This window comes from Lonchura striata, chromosome 2 (assembly GCF_050655825.1).
Source record: "Lonchura striata isolate lonStrDom1 chromosome 2, ASM5065582v1, whole genome shotgun sequence".
In the NCBI taxonomy this organism is placed as follows: Eukaryota; Metazoa; Chordata; class Aves; order Passeriformes; family Estrildidae; genus Lonchura; species Lonchura striata.
Window position 1 is genome coordinate 49,486,261 of NC_140704.1, and position 21,978 is coordinate 49,508,238.

At 39.0% G+C, this 21,978-nt stretch overlaps 1 protein-coding gene across 1 annotated transcript in view; it reads left to right on the top strand.

The window, feature by feature from the left end:
* The first annotated feature begins 4,783 nt into the window (after positions 1 to 4,783).
* SUSD5 (sushi domain containing 5) overlaps positions 4,784 to 21,978 on the top strand; it is a 44,916-nt gene continuing 27,721 nt past the window's right edge. Inside the window, exons 1-2 of the mRNA XM_021546261.4 lie at positions 4,784 to 9,260; positions 17,410 to 17,587. Of these exons, the coding sequence (XP_021401936.3) occupies positions 9,167 to 9,260; positions 17,410 to 17,587 (272 nt within the window). The 5' untranslated portion in view covers positions 4,784 to 9,166. The remainder of the gene's footprint in view (positions 9,261 to 17,409; positions 17,588 to 21,978) is intronic.

Here is a 21,978-nt window from a genome sequence, read left to right on the forward strand (position 1 = left end):
CACAAGAGCACACCCACCCACACGTGTGGGTGTGCGTGCATGCATGCACGTCCACACAAAAAGCTTCTGTTTTGATTCCCTTCTCCCAGCTTCTTCGTACAATTACAAATTGCAGATGTTCCAAACTTCAGGGCAGAGCTCAGTTTTGTTTGCAAATGAAATATATGATTAATATGTTAAAAAAAATTACTCATTTTCTCAATAGACATATTCAACCCTTGAACTGGCCTAGGAATAGAGTTATTATGAATTTCCTTTTACTTATGGAGTTAAAATTACCAATTTTTTGAAGACACACAATGTTTTTTCTTTTTTTTTTTTTTTAACCAATGAGGGATAATAGGTCTTTTTTTTTTTCTTCTAAATAAATATTTTAATATCAAAAATATCCTGGCTACTTCCACTGTTAAAAGAGCATGTTTTGGTGTCCATTTAAATTTAATGTAACAACATGTTTATATTTTCAGAGTTTTTTTTAGCTAATAATAATCCACTACTATTTTTGTAGTGGATAATAAAAATCAATGGTTGCAATGTTAGTAGCCTGGCATTTGTGGGCACGCCAATTACAGTTCCTTACATTATTCAACTCAAACCCATTTGCAAGAGCTGGCCAGTTCTAGGGGCTTACTGTAGCTCACAGGCTTTTAAGACCATATTTTGGTACACAAATTATATTATTGCCAGCCCCCATCACCATTAGGGGGTTGTGGGGTTTGCCTTAACAGTTGTTCAATTCTTAGTCAGCTCCTGATGGCTAGATTTACTGCAAGGATGGAAGTGTAGTGAACTTTAGGTGTTTTGGATGGTATTTGGCAGGTAGTGTGACTGTGGTTTGAATATTGTTGTATCCATTTTCCTGACACAAAATGCAGAATGCTTTGAAAGGGAGAAGATGCAAGGTGTTGCTTCCAAAGTGAACCCTAATTATTGTAAAACTGATGGCTGGTAGGTCTGCTGATATAAGTTGTTTGGGTGTTTGACACACACCCCCACACCCACATATCTCACCAGAAGAGCTGAGTGTCACCATGAGACTCAGAGGCTGAAATGTTGGAGGAAATATGCAAAAAGATGCAGGAGAAGAGATTGAAAGGAACCTGATAAACGTATTTTTTGAAAAGATAGAGATGGGGAATTGAGAAAACAGAAATTAGGCTTCCCTAGCCTAGGAGCAAAAGAGCTTGATAATTTTCCTTCTATCCTCTTCTCCATGCTTCAATTCTCCAAAGTCCCACAGTAGCTTAGAAATATCTGCATCTGCATGAGCTTTTGTAATCTACTCTCTGTTATACTAATTCTTTCAATAATCTTTACATATCACTCAGAAGCCTTATGCTCCCAAATGCTCAGTTCCATGCTTCTCAAGTGCCTGTATACATTGGAAAGATCATGGAGAAGTGTGAAAGAGGTCTGACCTGAAAATATGCTGTGTGGAAAAAGGGAATATGGGGATTGTGGAAGGTTATTTTTTTTTTCCAAGTACAAATGAGCAGCTATGATAAGAAAGACTCAAAAACATTCTTCAGCATTTCCCTATTCTTTATTGTGTTACCAAAACTGAAGTAAGTGATCTTAGTAATGGCATGTTTGGCTTCTTCAAGGAGGGAAGGCATTTCAAATATTCAAATTCAAATTCAAATATTCATATTCAAATACTGATATCAACAGCCTTGTTCTCAACTCCCTGCACTCAGTTCTGCAGAGTTAGGAAATGTGACAACTTTATCCTAACTGCTACAGCGTGTTTGAGCAATGTCATTTTCCCCAAGTGGAATTAGGAAAACACAGCACTTTAGAGCCTGCATAAAATTCTACTTTAAAATACTGCTGTCTTAGTGCAAAGCACTATCAGAAGTTCTTGCATAAGGTTTGAAAACTGCAAAGTGTCAAGACTTCAAAGTCTCAAGACCATGGCTGGCTACTGTGACAGTCTGCCATAAAAACCCTCTGCATCAGCAGAGCCCTGTACTCCCTTTGGCTCAGCTGTTCCTTTCACTGGGACCTTTAATACCAGGCACTGAGGTGAAGAACTTTCTCAGTTGCCTTTGCTCAATACAGCACTTGAGGTCACACCCCCAGCAGCCAAGAACCTGCGGGGTGGATCAGAGCCACAGGTTGAGCCATTAAACGTGCAATAAATAGATTTTAGTTGAACTGGCTGGTACTGTAAAATGCTGGGGGTTAGGCAGGCTGTGTTTAAATTATTAGAAATAGACTGGTGACCCACTCCCAGGAGACACAAAAAATGTCAAGTCAGTTTAGTCAGCTTGTAAGTTTTTGGCTGTTTAGCGTTTGACCAGTCAGCTTTTGAACACCAGTCATGGCTCTGTGACACAGCACCCTGTGTCATACACAGCACTAGAGGGCAGAGCTAACACCTGACGACAATTTAGGGTGCCTTAAGGTCCAGGGAACATACCTTAGAATGCAGTTAAACGACCTCCTAGGAAATAGCTGGAGAGGGAAGCTGAAACGCAAAAGTCAAAATATTAGGTGACCGGTAAAATAAATGACAAATTAATTGCTATGCTGGAAGCATGACAAACACTACAAGCACTTATATATTCCCCACAGCTGGTTGGGAGCATTTGCAGATCTGAGGGACTCCTTCTTCCATATTTGCAGGGATCTGTTTGCAAATGGAAGGACTGAACTTGTGCCTTTGGAAACCAAAGTGGAGATGCTGGAGCTTAGTTCTGCAAGGGGAAGGAAACTCCAAGTGCTGTGTGCCAGAGAGGTGGCAACTTTGCTGGGGCCAAAGTCCTCCTGGTCACTGGCCCTGTAGTATTCCTGGGTCTCCATGCAGTGTAGCTCACAGGTGGTTGAAGGCATTTAAAGTGGGAGTGGATGGAGATGGTGTGAGGTTTTGTGATAAATACTGAAGGTCAGCTCTTGTGTGTTGGTCCCTGTTGGCCCTGTGTGTGCAGGGGATGCAGAACAGCACCTGCAGATGCAGGTACAGGTGCTGGTGTGTTGGAGTCCAGGGCATTCCTCTGGCTGCCCTGGCTGTCTCAAGATCCTGGCAGGGGTCTTGGAGACCTTGGCAAGAAGTCAAAGCCAGCTGTGGTTTTGATTTTAGCCTGTGGAAAAAATTGCCAACTTTGTTTATGGAATTACAAGCCACAAGGGTTTGAGTAGTGTGATATTTGAATTAACATAGGGTGGGAAAGTAGAAATTTGGGGTTTTTCAGAATATAATTCGTGAGTCAAGATGGAGGAATTTGGGTGTGTCCTAGCCTTCTTTTCCGTCTTCTTGACCTCCATGTCTTGGTGTGATGGTGACACTTTTTTATTGGTTCAAGGTAGAGAGAGATTCACAGTCTAACATAGGTGATAGGTATTGGCAAAGAAATTGTAAACATATAATACGTAGTTTAGAGTATATAGTGTGGGAGCCACCCAAGGCTCGCAGCAGATGGCCATGGCTTCCTTTCTGGACAGACCTCAGTAGGCCAGGGAAAGAATGTTATAGATAAGAAAAAATAAAAAACCATGAAAACACAATTGAAGGCATTCCAGGCTCCTTCTTTGGCTGCACGGGCTGGGAAAAGGACTTGCACACTGTTGGGGTCTCAACAAGCAGAGCCTGACACTGGTGCAGGCAGCCTGCTTTGGAGGAGACTCACAGCATCAGTGAGACCTCAGGAAGGGACTGTCTTTTGTCTGGCTGTTGCCCTGGGACTGTGAGAAGATGAGCCACATTCCATACTTGCTCATGCTATGCCATATATCCACAGTGTGAGGCATTCAGCAGGTATAGACTGGGTAGATGAAGGCAGCCTTGAATTTAATTGCTCTCTCTCGTCTTACTGCAGACCATGGCTGGTGAAGGTTGGAAAGTGTGAGAAACTGGATGAAATAGTGAAATGGGAGTGTTTTTTCTGCAGGCTCAGCATAGAAATCTAGGCAAGGTATTAGATTCTTACCCATCTATTTTACAGATGCCCATGGAGAACAAAGATAAACCATTTGGGTAAAATTACATCATTTTCTACACTGCTACATAACTCTCACCATTTAAACTGCTGCAAGGCCTTAAAAAAAGAAGAAAGTAAAACTTACCACACTCCCCCAGACAAATAACACCAACTAAGAATAGCCAAAATTTGGTCTACCTCTGTTTGTCAGAAAAAATAATTGAATTAATTTTGTATATCACTAATATTGCAGCTGCTATTTTATGACCAGATATCTTGATTCTTTTCTTGAGACTGCTCAGTCTCCAAGAAATGAAGTGTGATTTTTACAGTTTACATGGCAATGATTTATATGAGGGTCATGGCCTGTCACATGACAACACATGACCCCACATAGCATGATGTAAGTGTAAGAATCACACTCTTTCTTAGGGTTAGCAGCTCCATGACAGAGATCCCTGTGTTCAAGCCACCACCCACAAAGTGGGGGAAATATGTCTTTTCCTTTTTAAAAAAAAAATTCTCTTTTTTTGTCAGCTCCCTGAATTACTTTCAGGTAGTTCTGCACATTTCTACTTTTTCATTTAATTAGGTGCAAACACTCTGTATAAATAAAATAAAAAATTCTCTGCAGCTAGTAGACTGTTGCAGACTGCCAGACACTGAAAAATGTTTGTCTGTGTTGCCACTGCCTAATAATTCACATTTTATAAACAAAGAAATCTTTCTCTCCCACTTTTTTTCTCTCACATTTCCAGTTAGCTTTTGGGGGTTAGAAGCTTGGATACAGCTGCAGAATAAGTTTGGATCCCAGTATACAGTAGGTGTACTATCCATGGAAACAATAGGTGTACAGTACTACCAAGGTTCCCTGCCTGCCTTTCAGTCACACAGACTCCATGGCCTTTAGGAGATGTCATTGCAGTGCTTGTATGTAAATGCTATATAATCTGTGAGGTATTTCAGATCCCTTTACATGGTCCTTGGGAAGCCAAGTCATAATTCTTTATGTCCTTTTTTGAGCAGGGGCACAAGGCGTAGACTTCCCCCATTACAATGATACGATACGATGAAAATACCTATAACAAACTTGTGCTGATTCACTAAGAGCATATCAGAACGGTGCGTAAAGTTGGTTATCTCTGTTTATATGTGAAGAGAAAGAGTCTGGAGAGGCTGTGCAGGCTTACAAGTTGCTGCACCACAAAGCTGCAGAACACAAATCCTCTTGGTTTCCACAGTCCCCCAGTATCTACGAGAGCCATTGTTAACATGTCTGGCCCATAGGAAGCCAGTTATTTGGTTGCATTTATATATGGATAACTGGTATCTGTAAGTTGGGAAATGGGAACTCATACCTGGGCATGGTATCACTACAAATAGTTATAGAGTTATTGTATACTGCCATAATTCTGTGTAGATGCTGCAGCTGAGTGGAGGACACTGAGAAAACTCTATGCCTCAGTTATTTGTGCATTTAGCTCCTTTCAACTTCAGCTCAAGACAGGACTTCAGAACTTCCAGACTCTATTATTATATATTATAATTATACTATTAATAATTATATTATTATTAAATTATTGTAATAATGCTGATTAGAGCAATTTAGTTGCCATCTTGCTCTCTTTCTGGATCTCTTTCTTAAAGTAGTGAAAATTTAGGATGATAAGTAAACCTGAAGCCTTTATCCCATTTAAATTCAGTTCTTTAAGCTAAATTGTGCAGACTGTCAACATCTATTGAAGTGATGGCATTCTGCAGAGAATCAAGTTAAACAGAATCTCATGCTTTAGTGATGGAAGAGAGAGGTATCATTTTCTGAACAGAAACTTTATTTCTATTGTGCTTTCTTCTGATATGAAAAGTGACCATTCCTATGAATTTCCAGCATTCTTTCTTCAAAGACCAGTTTCTTGGCCATCTGCAGCACTTTAACAAATCTCTCAATATCTGCCCAGCTTGGCTTGAGATAGCAAATGTTTTGGAGTGTCTACTTGCTCAAGACTTTAGGATCTTAGTCCTTATCTTGAAGAGGTTCAAGATAATGTGCTAGAATCTGCAGAATTGGAACAATGTTTACAGTAAATAAATTTTGAGTGGCAGAAAATATATATTCCTAGTAGCAAATATGAAGAGACCAAATACAATTTATTTACAGTATATATTTGCTGTTTGCAAATGTGTCTTTATTCACTTTAATTTCTTTTAGGTGTTTTATTTAGTCTTAACTATCCACTCTAACTTGAATGACATATTCCAGATGTAAATGTGCACAGATGCTGTTCAGGCTGTAGATGTCCAAACCTTTATTGTGTGCTTCACAGCACACAGGTGTCTTGTGTGTGTGCATTCATATGTGTATGTATATGCTTTAGAACCCAGTGTCTTCCCGTGTCTTACTCACTGCATAAAAGTTTGCACACAATGAAATTCTGTTTTATAAAATATCCCCATTGGCACCTTCACTGCTCCCAAGGCAGGCACGATCTATCAGTGGTGTAAAGTTGCAGGCACAATTAATCTTTTGTAATCTCTCATTATACATTGTATTTATTCACTGAATAATCTGACTGATGCATTACTACAGTGCCATGAATGCCAGAGGTTCTGAGCAAAAGGTTGTATCTGTTTCTAAGCATCTTAACTTCCAGATCTCATTTTGAGATTCTGGTTCCAAGAAGGATTTGATTCTAAAAGCAGGATTTTTTTTTCCTTGATTAATGTTGATTTCAATGCAAAACCATGCATATCTTCTAAGTATAAAACCTACTCTGCTGAGCTTTATAAAAATCTTCCAAAATACACTAAGACCAGGATTTTTTTCTGGAGTATAAGACTGGAAGGACAACTGTTTGGCAGTGAAATACTTACCTTCCAGGAATTCATAACTGGTAAATATCCTTACCTTTCCACACTTACAGACTTCCTTTACAGTTGAGATGGGATGGCAGGAAGAAGCCAGGTCATTTACAAACTGTTCATGCCTTCAAAAACGATCAGATCTTGTGGTCTTGTGGTAATTCTTTAAAATCAGTAAGATGTTCTACTCAAGAAAACAAGCCGAGATTTTCCAAGACAGAAGCCAGAGTGGCAACATGCCTTTACTTATATCAACACAAGGAAATGAGCCAATTATAGCAAAACTAACCCAATAGACCTTAGGAATTTTAGATGGAAATCTAGAAGATACTGCCCTTTCCTCCACCTGCTTTGGCTAAACTCATGAGGACAGCAAAGGGCCAACAAAGTTATCATCCCTATAAAAACTGTCAGGGAAACCTGCAGCTATTGCTGTGGTCATGGTAGGTCTCTGTTAATGTCTGTGTATGTTGCTGTAATTATTTACTCAGCTTCATGGAATCTCTTTGCTGTCTCACTAAAAGTGTCCACCACTTTTTAAAAGAGGGGTAGAACAATTGCTATATGAGGGAGTTCAAATTGCATTTTATGCCATTAGTTAGGTTGCTAGTAAAAGAAACATAAGCTCAATGCATGTTACAATTTTCTGTTTCCCTATCTGTCATCTTGTATGTTCATTCCTCTTACACAGAGTATGGAGTTTCTGTTGAAATGAAATGCACTTTTGTAGTAGTGTTATGCCAACCATCATATGTTAAGGATGAAGTGAGAAAGAAACTTCCCATCCTTCTAATTTTGGAGGCAATCCTTACAAGTCAGGCTAGCAATGCAAAAAACAAAAACTCCTGCTGCCCTTCCTATTCTCTGGATAAACAGAAAATTCAAAGCTACCTAAAACCTATCTGCAAGTTTTCAGCCTGTAGATTCATAAGCCAGTTATGGGTATACACGAGAGGAAAAAGGCTACAATTCTTTTAAAGTCAACAGGATTGGAGCATCATCTTCCCAAATTCATCAAATGTAGGTGTTTTTAAAACTTCTACTACTATGGTGTTACTTGCTTCCTTGAATTTCTCATACAGGAGTTCCTGAGCTTGAGTCATTTTTGTGAGACCAAAACCAACACTGCGCAAGTTCATCATTCTCAGACCATGCCTGTAGCTGCCTACCAGCACCTTGCCTTGTAGGACACCAGGGCTTCTGCAGTGAGAAGGGTCAGCTCCTTATTTCTGCTTCTTGTAGCTCATAATTTCTTGCCAGATTGAACATTTCTGCCCAGCTTCAAATTTCTAAGGGAAAAAATTTTAAGAAGCTGAAATAAAAGCAAAATAGGATGGGAATATGAAAACAATATTTCTGAGCCCTGCTGAGTTCCAACAGCAACACAAAACTATTCCATTTATATATTTAGCTAAATAAATCCTGGCATCACCACTAGTATGTTTCCTCTCATTGTGGGGGTTTCTTTTGACTTGTGTTGGGACAGATACAAGATGAACGAGAATGAGGGACAGATGTCAGTTCTGTAAGTGCTAGTGGGAACTGGAAATTCCCTTCATCAGCTGCCTTCAGAGTGTTCAAACCTGACCAAGACCATTCATATGGAGCAGGATTGCTGACAGAGACCAGCTGATGGACCCCAGCTTCAACCCACAGTTCCTCATGCCCATCCCAAAGCTGGAATCTGAAATAGCAGGATTCATCCATCCCAGAGCTGCTCTTCAGCGAGGCTTTGTCCCCAGGGTCCCGTGCCTTTTGGCACTTCTCCTCAGCCCTCACCTGAGTACCATCACTCTCGCTGCAGCAGGCACTGTCCTCAGCAAGGCACTGCTGGCTGATTTTGTGTTGTGGAGAGGAAAACACTCCCCACGCCTGCACCCATCCCTCTGGAGCTGCACGGCTAAGCCCACAAACTCACCGTGTACCAGCACCAGCTATGGAGCTGCCCTTCTCCTCTCAGACAGGGATTGCTGCTGCTCGTCGCTTGTCCTTCCCCCCTTCTCTCTCCCTCCTGGCTTTTGCATTTCCTCCACCGTGATCCATTAGGTATTTACCGGCAGGATAATGTGACTTTTCACACCGGTTTCTCTGTGTGCGCTGCCCTGCAGACTGGGCTGGATAAAGCCTCTCCCCAGCCCCAGCTGGCTGGACATCTCCCCCCACCTTCCCCTCCCCTTCACACTAGCCAAGCCAAGGATTCCTCTCTCCCTCCCTCTTTCTTTTTCCACCCCTCCCGCCTTCGGTGCAAACCCAAGGCGCAGGATCCTGCCGGCGGAAAGCGCTCCTTGAAATCATCACTGCAGACTCCGCTACGAAAGTGCGGAGAAGGAGAGAGAAAAAGCTTCGGCAGCCAACCTCCTGCAGCTGAGGGCTTTGCAAGGAGGGCAATGGCTCCAGGCTCTCAGAGATTCTCTCTCACTTTTCTCCAGGGCGTGGGATCTGTCTTCTTCTTACTTCAGATCATCTCTGTTCAGGCTGATGGTGAGTCTCCCATTCAGTTTGGGCTGGGTTGCTATGGCTGGAATGAGGGCTCTATATTGAAATGCGTTATTGCAAAAAGAAAAAAAAAAAAAAAGAAAAAAAAACCAAAAACAAAATCACAAAACCAACTTTTTTTTTTTTTTTTTTTTTTTTTTTTTTTTGTTAATAAGAAGCTTAAATACACATCCCGGTTTGCATTAGGAAACTTCTGATTCATAGCTTTTTCATAGCTTTTTGAGACTTTACAAATATCCTGGGGTTAAGCAGAGAAAGGAAATAAGATCCCAGAAGACTAAGATTATTTTATTACAACAAAATGAGAGGATAGTGAACTTTTCCAGAGGAAACAAGAATAATGAAACAAAACCAGAACACCACTAAGGAGGCTCAACTATAGTTTAGGAGACCTCTCCTTATAATTCAAAGTACCTTTTCTCCAAAGAACTTTCCAATCTCCGCACTTCAGATGTGCCACTTTATCTGGGCAGGTACTTGAGGAAGGGAATCCGAGAAATAAAAGACTTTGTTAATCTCTTCTGTTCAGTAGCACACATGCTGAAAATGACTTCTCACCTTTGCACATGAGCTTCATCTGCACTTCACTGCTGAGGGATGTGATCAGGACATGAATTTGGCTGAAGCACCAGCTACCAGTTACTCTGAATGGGACTTTTTACTTTCCAATGGTGATCCTGAAAAGCTGCATCCCTTGAAAGTTTCCAGTAGCCTAATACCCTTTTAATGACTCAGCTTGTGATAATGATGACCAACTTGTCTAAACCAGAACACTTACTTCTGAAACAAGTGTATGTTTTCCTGGGACAGCAATGCTGAATGATCAAATTTTTCCACTTTCACAGCTGCGATAGATTTATGCCCAATCACAGGATTTTTTAATTCCAAAACCCTAATCCTTTACCATTGATGTTTGCTGCATTATTACAGAGAACAGAACTTAAACATTATAGGGCAATAAAAATCTCTTCTTGTTTGTTCTCACAGTATTTTTCCTGTTTAACTTAAATTTCTTCTGGTTGATGACAAAGTATGGCAAAGGAAAGGGAGAAAATTAATCTTGCCTGTATGTTTCTACAGCTTTGAGTAGAATATATAAATGTATACCATTTATACAACAGAACCCTTTCTTGTAAAGTTTAAGAGAGTTACGTTTCATTAAGCATAAAGGAAAATAAATGTGTCAGACAACTGTACTATGTTGCAGAAGGCAAAACTGTGATTCTGGTTTTAGGATGTACTCCTTCTTTAGCAAAATGCCTTCAAAATGAGAAAGGGAGGAAAAGCGTATCCATGAAAAAGGACTCTTCACAGAACTTAAGGACACAGGGCATGAATAATAATTTCCCTGCTAAGAATACTTCACCTGAAGATCCCCTTGTTTTTTCAGGGACACATTCCAATTTTTATTATTTCCATAAAATTAGCAAAACTAGCTTTTTGATTCCTAAATAGGCATCTTCTAAAAGAGAAAGGGAAAAAAAGTTGGAGATCATTTTAAGGTTGGGGTCATGATAGATTTTAATTGTCATCCAACAATTTGCCAAATTTACTTCACATGTGGTAAAACATTTATAGTATGGAAGGGCAGAATATCTGAAGTACTTTACAGTTGTCAAGCATTATTATAATGATGTGGTTTGCAATTTTTTTTTAATTTTAGGTAGAATTGTGAAAGACGTATGAGTCTGCTATTAACTTGATTTCAGTGGGTTCTCCTAATACTAATATTTGAGCAAACAGCTGTAACGCTGTCCTATGAGCCATCTGGGTTAAAACAGAAAAAAAACACTCTATGTCAGCTTCAGAATTTACTGCTATGTATTAAATAAAATCTGATAGTATGAAACAGGATTAATACTTTCTTTTATAGCAGATTCTGCTCTGATCCAGTCAGAAACCACCTTCTCATTTTTTAAGGTGCGGGGCAAAATATAGGTGCTAGTTTCTAGTACATGTAAATGCCACTTAAGTGCCAATGGGTCATCCTGAGTGACACATACATCAATACATTTATGTATTTGTCTTTTTTTTAACTGACGGTATCTGACTGTGTTGCAAACTCCTAAAGGGATTTTGAATATGTCTTGTAAAAAACCTGTGAAATTCAGACTAGCCCCTGTTACAATCAAACTTCTGAAACTGGTTGTAATGTATTTCCCTAAGGAAGACTTTCACTATATTATCTCACACAAAAATAATGACAGAGTAGGCAACAAAACTGACAGCTGTTGAGTTTTGGTGAAGGTGTAAAACTTCAGAACTTAATTGATCTCTTTTGACCATTATTTACTGTGGCACATGTTGCTGTAGCACAAATAGGCTGCAGAAATACCCAGGTAAATGTAGAAATAAGATATAGCTCCATTTCACTTTGCAGCTTTTCTTTTTTTTTTTTTTTTTCCCAATTGAAATGTGCTTGCTCAAAGCTGTTCAGGTCCAGGTCAGATGGACAGAAAACTCCCCAAGGGCTTGTTCATGCTCTGAGGTACCATGGTGTGCTACTGCCAGTGCAGTTACTGGAGAATAATATGTATTATTGTGGCAGTTCTCAATTGTATCAGTGCAAATTCAGGGAGTTTAAACTGTTTTCTATTTGCACGGGAACAGGAGAACAAGGATGCAACTTCCTGAATCCTGCACAGGAGTTGCTTCTACTTTTTTTGCCTCCCTCTTTTGTTTTTTTAAGGCTCCTAAAATAGCCAAACATGAACTACAGTTTTCTGCAGAGTACTTGCTCTGAGACAGAGCATGTCAGGAGAGGGTGATGGCGATTAATCTACCATACTGAGACACTCCTGAAATGAAAAATCTGCTAATTTCAAAACTTTACTAATTGTGCCAAATTGGAGTTGGTCTGTTGTCTAAATCTAGGTTACATGAAGTGCTATTGGTCAAGCCAGTCATTAGCAGTGCCCATGCATAGTGCCTGCAGAGGTTACAGGTGAAAGGATCCAGAATCCATGGAGCTGGGCACAAATAGGATCTGAGAGACATGCCTCTAACTAGAAACTGGTGATGTCAAAAGTAGGAAAATCCCCCTAGTAAACTATCTAATTTGGCTTGTGTTGCATCCTTTCTTTTTCAGTAAAGGAAAAAAAAGTATGTTTTTTCTTTTCTGCTCTCTCTAGGCACTCACATTTCAGTAGCAGGTGTCTACATATTTCATTCTCCTGCTTGCAAAATAACACACATTTTTGCGTGAACAACTCCAACTATTTGATCCTAAAGTGTCCAGTAAAATCAAAATTTAGGATCAATTTGGGTTTAGCTGATGGGGAACTCAAAAATGACATCTTAATTTTGCTATTTTTCTGATGATGCAATATTTTTTGAATTGTCTAAGACATCATTCACTGTTGTTTCTCACATTCGTGAACACTAAGACAAATCTCTGTCTGCAATTGTAGAGTTACTGGATCTTCCACCTTTACACTTATGATCAAGATACATTGTTACACTTGTCCATAGAAATGAAAATTAAATTTCTCTCAAAGTACGGAAGTGACCTTTCCTTCCTCTGCTCTCTTACCTCAATTTGAAATTTTTGACATTCAAGTAAAAACGTATTGGATTCCACTTTTGCATATCTTTCATCAAATTTGTTTGGTTGAAACTGATTAAGTTTGATTCTTTGGAATAAGAAGTGTCATGTAGTGAGGTCAGCATACTGGACATGCCTTTTAAAATGCTTTCATTTTATATTATTTTTGAGGGACGTTCTTACTGTAAGGTATATTTGACTATGCAGTTTTATATTCCTTCTTCAAGCATGATGCAAATCCTGCTGAAGCTATGGAGAAATTTGAACTCATTTCAGTGGGCTTTGAACTGTGCCTGTGCACCTCAGAAAAACTTCTTGTTGTATCTGTTACTGTAAGAGAATAAATCAGCCAAACTGTTTTCTTGAAAACCAATAGAATTCTGTTAAACCCACTGATCTTCTGTAAAATTTGAAGAAACAGCTTTTAGACTGGTTTTATTTTTTAAGAACTCCTTTTTTGCACTTCCATATACCTGATTGTAGATGTCTCTAAAGTCTTGAAAGCATTATGAGGATCAGTTGTTAGACGCTGAGTTTAGCAAAATTTGGACCTGGAAATAAGGTGGAGTAAGAGTAATGAGCCATTGGAACAATTTCCTATAAAGTGTGTTGTAAATTCTCCATTGCTTGGAGGCATTGAATCATGGCTAGATGCATGTTGAAAAGACATGCTCTAGTTCAACCATGAATTTTTGGACTTGATGGTGGAATTACAAGGGGAAATCTACAGTCTACTTAGGCAGGAGTTGAACAAAGGGATAAAAAATTATTCCTGAAAAGGAGCCCTGAGATCTACATCTTTGTGGGTATGTTTTCAATCAGAACACAGTGGAGTACTCTTAAGTAAAAGCTATATTAATCTATTGCAAAAAAAAAAATACTAAAACATTATCAATATATTAAAGTAGAATCAATATTCTGTGATAATAGTGATCAGATAATGGTAGGGGCTAGCAATCTAATATAGGCTAGTTATTAAAGAGGAAATCTCTTTAGTTTCAAACATGAATTTTTAATGTGAACTGTGAATCCTGCTGACAAATAGCAGTTGGAATAATGAAGTCATATTATTTATGCCTCATCATTGAAGTTAAAAGCTTTATCCCTTGTTTTAAATGGGAATCTAAAAGATTCTTACTGTGAGGTTTTTTTTTCATTCTGAACCTGCTAAACTCAACATGTTCAGCACATGTCTGAGAAATACTACTTTGCATGGGTTTTGAGCTTGATCTTTAAATCAAAGGAACATGCTTTCTTTAAAAAAGCTTCAGAAGAGTGTGTAGAGTTTTGGTAAAAAATTTCCACCACCCCCCCACCCCGTGGAGGTGGAAGCCTTATGGGAAACAAATGTTACAGGGTAGAAATGAAGTGACAGAGTTGAGAGGGAGCTCAGAAGACAAGGTGAGTGCTCAAAGGTAGCACAACCAAATGCATACTACATCCCTCATGTAGACATGGTCCTTTATCCTGTGTCTTATGGAAATACAGAACAGTCTCACATTTAAAACTGAATGACAACACATCTCTTGATACTCTCTCAGACATAAGACTAATTTCAACCACCCCAACATAAAAAAATGACTGCTATGTCATCAAGTATGAGAGACAATCCTTTTCTAAGAAACATTTAATTACAAATAGGGCTGATTAAAATTTTACAAATAATTAGCCAGTACCCTTAGATTCCCTTAGACTGAAAATTATATCACTTTTGAGATTAAAAGTGAGAAAAAGTCAATACATGCATATCTTGAGTATGTTAGCCATGACACTGTAAGGTGCAGAATTCAATGTTGCAATCATTTTTGTTTAGAGGGATTTCCTATTTTCATGTGGTTTTGTGTTTTTCCTGTTACCTTGCTGGCATATCTCCTGTAATTTTTTTTCCTGTCAATGCTCCTCAGCTCAGGATATTGAGGATCCAGCTATTCCATTGGTCAAGCATCTGATCAGTGAACCTTACTCACCACTATATTTTCTGAGTAATAAATCAGACAAAACCAGAGGGCATATCTTGAAAACCGGGCAGATAGCCACGGAACTTCTAAAACTTTGAAGAAAATTCACAGGTTGGTCTGGTAAACAGATTGGCCTTCTTTACTCACTTCTAATCAAAATCTGGCTGACCAGAAACTCCGATGAAGTAGTTCACTGTAACTTCCCAACCAGTAAGTCTTTCCTAGCTCACGTTATAGTTCACTTGTTTATATAATTTGACCATCCCAGATAACTTTTCAAAGGAGAAGACTCCGTTTTGACAGCATCGTCATAGGGTCCAGTAAAAAGTTAATGCATTTTAAGTACTAGCAAACAACATAACGGTAGTCAAGGGAAGCTGTCTCAGCCTCTGTCTTTGATAGGCTAAACTCCTCTAAAAATGTAACTCTTGCTTACTGGTAAAATGACTCAATCATTAACTAATTGTATCTAGATGGAACTCAAAGCTTGACCATTTTCCTTTCTTTAAGGCTTCTAACTGAAATACTAATAGCTGGAAAATAAGGGTTATGCCATGTCAAAATAACATTCACAATTTGAGTCAGATGTTATGCAAACTTGCCCTGTGTGTCTTTTACGATGTACCTCAATCCTAAGAGTCTAATGGTGAAATGTAAAATGTGGACAAGCTTTAGTTTGGGACAGAGCCTTGTAAATCATTACACTTAATCTCTGTTTTCCTTTAGGAACAAAAGTTATTTGCCATTTAAGAATGGCTGTTCAAAACCATCATCTCTCTGTTTATACTGTCTCTCTCCCTAGGCCATGCACACTTCACTGTGCCTGTCCAGGCTTTGGAAAAAGGAGCTACATAAGTGTCATGTGCAGTATATGGGATATGTTGTAAAGAATCCTGATGTTTGTGCACTCAGGGGTGTTGAGGCTTGCTGCTTTCACTACTTTGTAAAACCACCCGTTCTAATTACAGTTAATGGTTTTGATTACAGTGGAGAAACCAGAGAGAATGTAACCTAGTGGTTATCACACTCCCCGGTGTTTCTGGTTATATTCCTTTGTCAACTACTGTTAACTTCCTTAGGAAAATCACTCTGGGTACTCTGAATTTCTGTTCCTTCTCATAGGTGATTGTCCTCTCATTTAAATTGCCATTTTTCCAAGTCTGGAAAGCTTCCTGCTGTGTACATGTAGAATTCCTACCGAAGTATGAATTTTCATTAGGACCCATCTATCCTGGTTAGCTAATGTAAACACAAATTTCATGTTTGCTTGAGAGAAATTACATTTTTTGATGTAAGGACTGTAATTCTTCTAGTGGATGTAGTTGTACATGGGTGAGAAACAGAAAGCTGTTGGGGGCAGAACTACCCTGTATAAATTCCCTGTATTTGGGATTAGAATCAGATTTACCAGTTTGTTGAAAGAGTATGTGGTGAGAGTGGCACTTGATACAGAACCAGGCTGAATCAGTCCAAAGAGTTCCCAATACTGGTCAATATCTCCTACGAGTGTGAAGCTGGCCACATAATGAACACTTGGTGTGTGCTGGAAATTATACATTCATATAATCACTACCACTAATCCACTTTGGAAATAAGACATAAATAAGAGTTTCCAGGCATTTACAGAATGAGGAGTGCTTAAAAATTTTCTTCCTGCAACTGCAAGCAATCTCGGTCTGTACCTTTGAAATCTAGAAGGTATTCTGAGGGATATTATCATCAGAATAAAAGAAGTTATGGCAACTTAAATGTCAGCTGCAAAGTGTCTCATTATTTATTTCTTTTTGGAGCACCCAGCTAACATGCTTATTCCATAATCCAGTAACTTCTCAAACTTATAGCCAAAACCCAGCTGATCTGTTCCCAGTTGCCAAAACCTCTAACTTTCAACCTTTCAACTTTCCTGGTCTTAGATAAATAAAAGTAAAATAAACTGAACTAAAAATAAAAATAACACCAAAAAAATGTTATGCTAAATATGTTCTCATGCTCATTCAAAAAAAAAAAAAAATTAAAAAGCCTTCCATTAATAAAAAATTCTGTCTGCCCTTCCAAAAAGACATGATAATGCAACTGTCTGCATTTGGATACCAGATGTCATAAAATGGCATCATTTTGATTTTAGAGAGTAAGTATAAATCTATTTCGGATGTGAAAGACACAGCTGCAATACTGGCTTTAAGGCATGTGCTTACTTTATGGATGTAGCTGTTGTAGAGTAACTGTAAAATATTTAGTAATGGATTCCAGCGTTAGTAGCCTACAGGAACTGATCTTTGTGATTTTGACTTTATATGTGCATATGAGAGAGTATCGTGCTTTATCTCTCCAGATCTTAAGCATAGACCCATAGACCTACAGAGGCAAGACAAACTTCCCATTTGATTTAGGAATGACTAGTGGCTTAGCCATTCTTGCTTTTCCTGTGGTGGACAAAATGAAAAGAAAAGCTAACACAAGGATACTTACCGTACTGATTAAATTAGACTTTCAAAAAAAAAAAAAGTGGGTCATTAAAATAAACATAATAAAATCATGAAGGCTTTATTTGGTGATAATTTGCAAAATTTCTGTTGAATATGTATTGAATACAATTCCATGATGGATGACATGTCCTTTCTTGGTGTTGCAGGGAAAGTGTTTGCACTTGAGTCCAAGAACAACTCTCAGGGTCTGGATTTAGCCAAAGCTGAGAAAGCTTGTGTTGACCTGAGTGCTCGCTTAGCAACTGCAGAAGAACTGAAAAGGGCTGTTCTGGACTGTTCTTTTGCTGGCTGCACCACCGGATGGCTCGCCAGTGGCTCTGCTGGGTAAGGACAACAGCATAACACTTTCTGGGAAGTATGAATGATGGTTGTCAAGCAAGTTTTCCACCTTGACTAAGATTTGCTGAAAAATACTGGCCACAATTCATTCACCATGACGTACAGCTAAATTGGCCACTCTTCCCCAAGAATTAGTTTTTTTACAGCTAATATTGTAGATACACAAGTATTCATCAGTCTCACATTATGATTTCACAGATTTGGCACAATTTTCTCTTCTTTCCTGCTGAATTACATCATTGTGGCTCTTCCTGGACAATAGTGGGGAGCTGAGCCCTAAAGATCCTTGCAGGACACATGTCCTTGCTGAGGACAAGGTGCTGGAGTTGGTGTCAATGCTCCCACTGACTCTGTTATTCTCCAGGCCTTCAGAAGCTCAGCAAACAAAACTTCTCATGGGGAGCCACATGTCTGTCTAAGATATCAGGGCATGGCTGAGCAGACAACAGGCATGTTCAAAAGGGCACAGATGCACTTAGATATGATAACCCACATGAGAGTTTGTTGAGAAAGCCCACTAGGGAACTGACATTGTCCTTCAATGTGTTTGAGGCAGCTTGGGTGACTTGACCTGGCACTAGGCTGAGTTTTTCCTTGCATTAAGCCTTGCCTTGTTGCCTCTGTAGAGACTAATTTGAGGCAGCAATGTCAATGGAGGTGTTGGGGGAATGTCTGATGTCACTGAAGCTGGGACCATACAGGTATTGCCCAGAAGGAGTATATCAAATTTATTTTCAATGTTCAGTGGGCTAAAGCTTTGTTTTATGGAAAAGAAGTTTCCAAATGTTAGCATATTATTAGATTTTGTGACAGTTACCAGTTTTTAAGTAAGCATTGGTGTTTCTGTATTTTTGGTAATAAAACTTCCAAAGGACAGAAAACTATTACTATTAATGAAATATAATATTTAAACTATTTCAAGGAAAAGCAACCATTTTCTCTGATTTTATTTTTTCCAGATGAAAAAATTGTTTGAAAATTTATTTGTATGTACTTTTAGTCATTAAAAAAAATCCAGAAAGGTCTCAGGATAAAAGACAGTGATCTAAACCCCAAAAATCTTTTTCCCAAGACAGTTGCTGAGATGTCTTGCAGGCTAACTAGCCAGGAAAACTATATAACTGTAAGAAGTACATGGCAAAGTTGTTGTACAGGGTCTTTTATATGACCTCTGTATTCTGGAAGTAAGGAATGATGGTGGGTAGGAGAAGAAATCATGGCTTTTTTTTATCTAAGCAAATCCACTAGTTAGTCCAATGAGATCCTCAATTAATTGCTATGGGCACTGGAACTGGGACTATTAATAGATCAGCTGTGGACTGAATATCTTCAATATCAAAATAGTGATAAAAATACAGTGATAAAAATACATCGTAAGCATGGGAAGGAAATTAAGACTTTTCATCCCTTCTAACTTGCTGTACTCCATTCCCTCAGTAAATCTGTCCTTATTATGGAAGTCTCTAAAGTATTTATCAGAAAGAACCTTGTGGGGGCACATCAGTACATCATTGCTGTGCAGTCACCACATCTGACCTTCACTGGAAAGCTTCACCAGACATAAAAGTTCTTCAGAGCTGGAATTTTATACTCTGGGGCTATTTTACCCTTGGCTGGGCAAGCACCAGAAAGTATGTTACTCAGTTCGTTGAACTGGGTACTTTTGGCTCTGGGGAAAAATAGGGATTGTATACTGCCTAAAAGGGCTAATCTGTTTTAACTGTAAGTTAATGCAGCTCTGGAGAAAGAACTGAGCAGTTGAGGGCAAAGAGTGCAAAGTTGTTTAACTTGAGCAAGTTCAGCTCCAATATAGAGATTTACAGAGAAATTTAGATGAAAGTGTAAAATGATGCCAAAAGGAGTTCAATTATAATACATGCAGCGGGAACATCTACTTGAAAATATCTTTACAGGGTCTGATTTACCTCTGTCAGGCCAGGAAAGATATGAGGACATCACTATGGACAGCACAAAGAAAACCTCTGTCAGACTGCAGCTGTAATAACAACAGACAAACAAACAAACATTCAAGCAAACAAAGAAGTTGCTAGAGTGCTCATGGAATGGGATGAGGAATATGAAAAAAATATATACGTGTAGGTCAGGGTAATAGCCTCCTTTGGAATACTGTATATATTGCTACTGTGTCTTGGGAAAGGTACTAAAAGTGGGCTCAAAGGTACTAAAAAAAGGGCTCAAGAATTACTAAAGTAATGGAAAAATCTATCAAAATCTATAAAAAAAGGACTCCAATTATTTTACTAAATTAGTTATTTATTTTTTAAAATGTAGTGATTCTATACTTTGGGCATTTACTTGGTAATTAGAAACATGACAGCAGGGGTAAAGGATAGCTGGTATACAGATAAACCTCTCCACATAATTTGATATAACCTAGAGAAGGGAAAACAGGCTTCACAGCATGTTGACAAGTTAGAGAAGTATGGAAAATTATTTCCAAAATAAAGGACTCTTTGCTGGGCACACCTTATATATTTATCTTGATGAACCTCCACATTTTTGAATGAAAGGTGACCTCCCCACATCTGCCAGGTCCAAAACTGTTCAGGACTTTATAAGCTGGACCTAAAAGCTTGGAAAACTCCCAGCAGCTGACTGGTGTCCAATGCAGATCGCAGAGCTTTAGTGGAATACTCTCCCCTATCTTCTTGGACTGTGTACATCAGAAAGGAGATGAATAGGAGGGTGCACGATAGAAGTTCTTCATTTCAGGAAGAATGAGGTTTGGTTTATTTATTTGGTGCCTGGAAGGTATCCCAGTCTTTCCCCTGAGGAAAAATGGCTTAGACATTGGCAGTAGAAGTAAACACAAACAAATGTGATTGAAGTCATTACAGTGTTGCAGATTTTCTGACATTCTTCAGCCTTCCTTTCACCATTTAGATTTAAAACTGAGTAAGACTTCTAGCAGACTTGCAAGGACTTTTTCACTGCTTGATCCATTCTCCAGGTTTTGCACAAGTCTGTGATTTGTTAACTTCTGATGACTATTTATGGTTTTAGTGAGTAATTATAATCTCACTCCTGGTAAATATATCCATCACTGTTGATTATTTCGTCCGTATTATTATTTTTACAGCCAAAGCATAGCCTGGAAACCTGTGGGAGTTTCTCCTGTTGGTAGAGGCACATCACTGAGTCAGTGTGAGCATGTTTATACTGCCTGCTCTCTGGCCTATACCTCTTCCACGGGCAAAGAGGAGCATTTGGACCAAAGAGCCAGTCTAGTTTGGGTGACTGTCAAATTTCTGATGACTCTCATGTAAATGCAGATCATCCATATTTAAATATGCCCACTTCATTCCATGCAAACAGGGCTAGTCCAAGCAGCAGGTCTTGATGAATATGATTCATTTCAACTGATGCAGAATGGAAATTGCTTAAACAAATAGATGCCTGCCAGCAAATCCAAAGACACAATAAACTGGGTGGTTTTGTGGTTTGAGCAGCCCGAAACAGAACTTCTTTCACAGGAATAAAGGGATGTTCTTGTCTTGCCCTTGCAGTTGTTCAGGCCAACTGAATTCAGGGTTCAGGGCTCTTCACACAGACATGTTCCTGGCAGTCCAGGGGCTTGGGAACTTTTTGAGAAGAGCCACTGACAAGTAGGTAGGGGTAACTTCTCCCAGCAAGCCAGAAGTAAACCATTCACAAGTCAGTCTTGACATGTGTAACTTATAAAGCATTACACATTGTTACATTTCAGGAAATGAAATGTCGTTAGGCAAGTCTCATTTGTCAGATGAGCCCTAATAGCTATTTATACTAAAAATGACACTCTTATGACTTACTTGCATGTCAGACAAGTGAGTCAGTAAAACCATCAAGTGATCTGCCAGAATATAAATGAAAAAAAGGTGGCAGAGTTCTCTGAAAGGCTCTCACTGGTATCTTTTGAATTCAGATGTCATGCTGGAAAACTGTGTGTTGAGTCTTCCAGCACTGGGCAGCATGTCCTGTAGGGTCCTGACTTATTTTCTCGGGTTTTTGAAATTTGGGAAGTGAACATGACACAATTGGTATTAATATCAACCCTGTACAAACAGCTATTTATTTTAGAAATTTTTAAACATCCTCAACACCTTGTATTAACATCCCCGTAGCAAATTTACTCATTTCCAGTGCTTTTGTAGGATGGAAAAGATGAAGCTTTCCCTATCCTGTTCCTTATTTGCCTGCAAAGAGATGGAGCCACATATCTTTTCTATAACAGCTTTGGAGCTCTGCATAGAATTTTTCTTCTGTGACAGCCTCCCTGCAGGTCTGTCAACCTCCTCCTTTGTGTGAAATTGCCCTGGGCTGGTTCCTACCCAGTCCCTGGAGAATTTATTCCAGTGGGGATAAGTCTGGAGAGA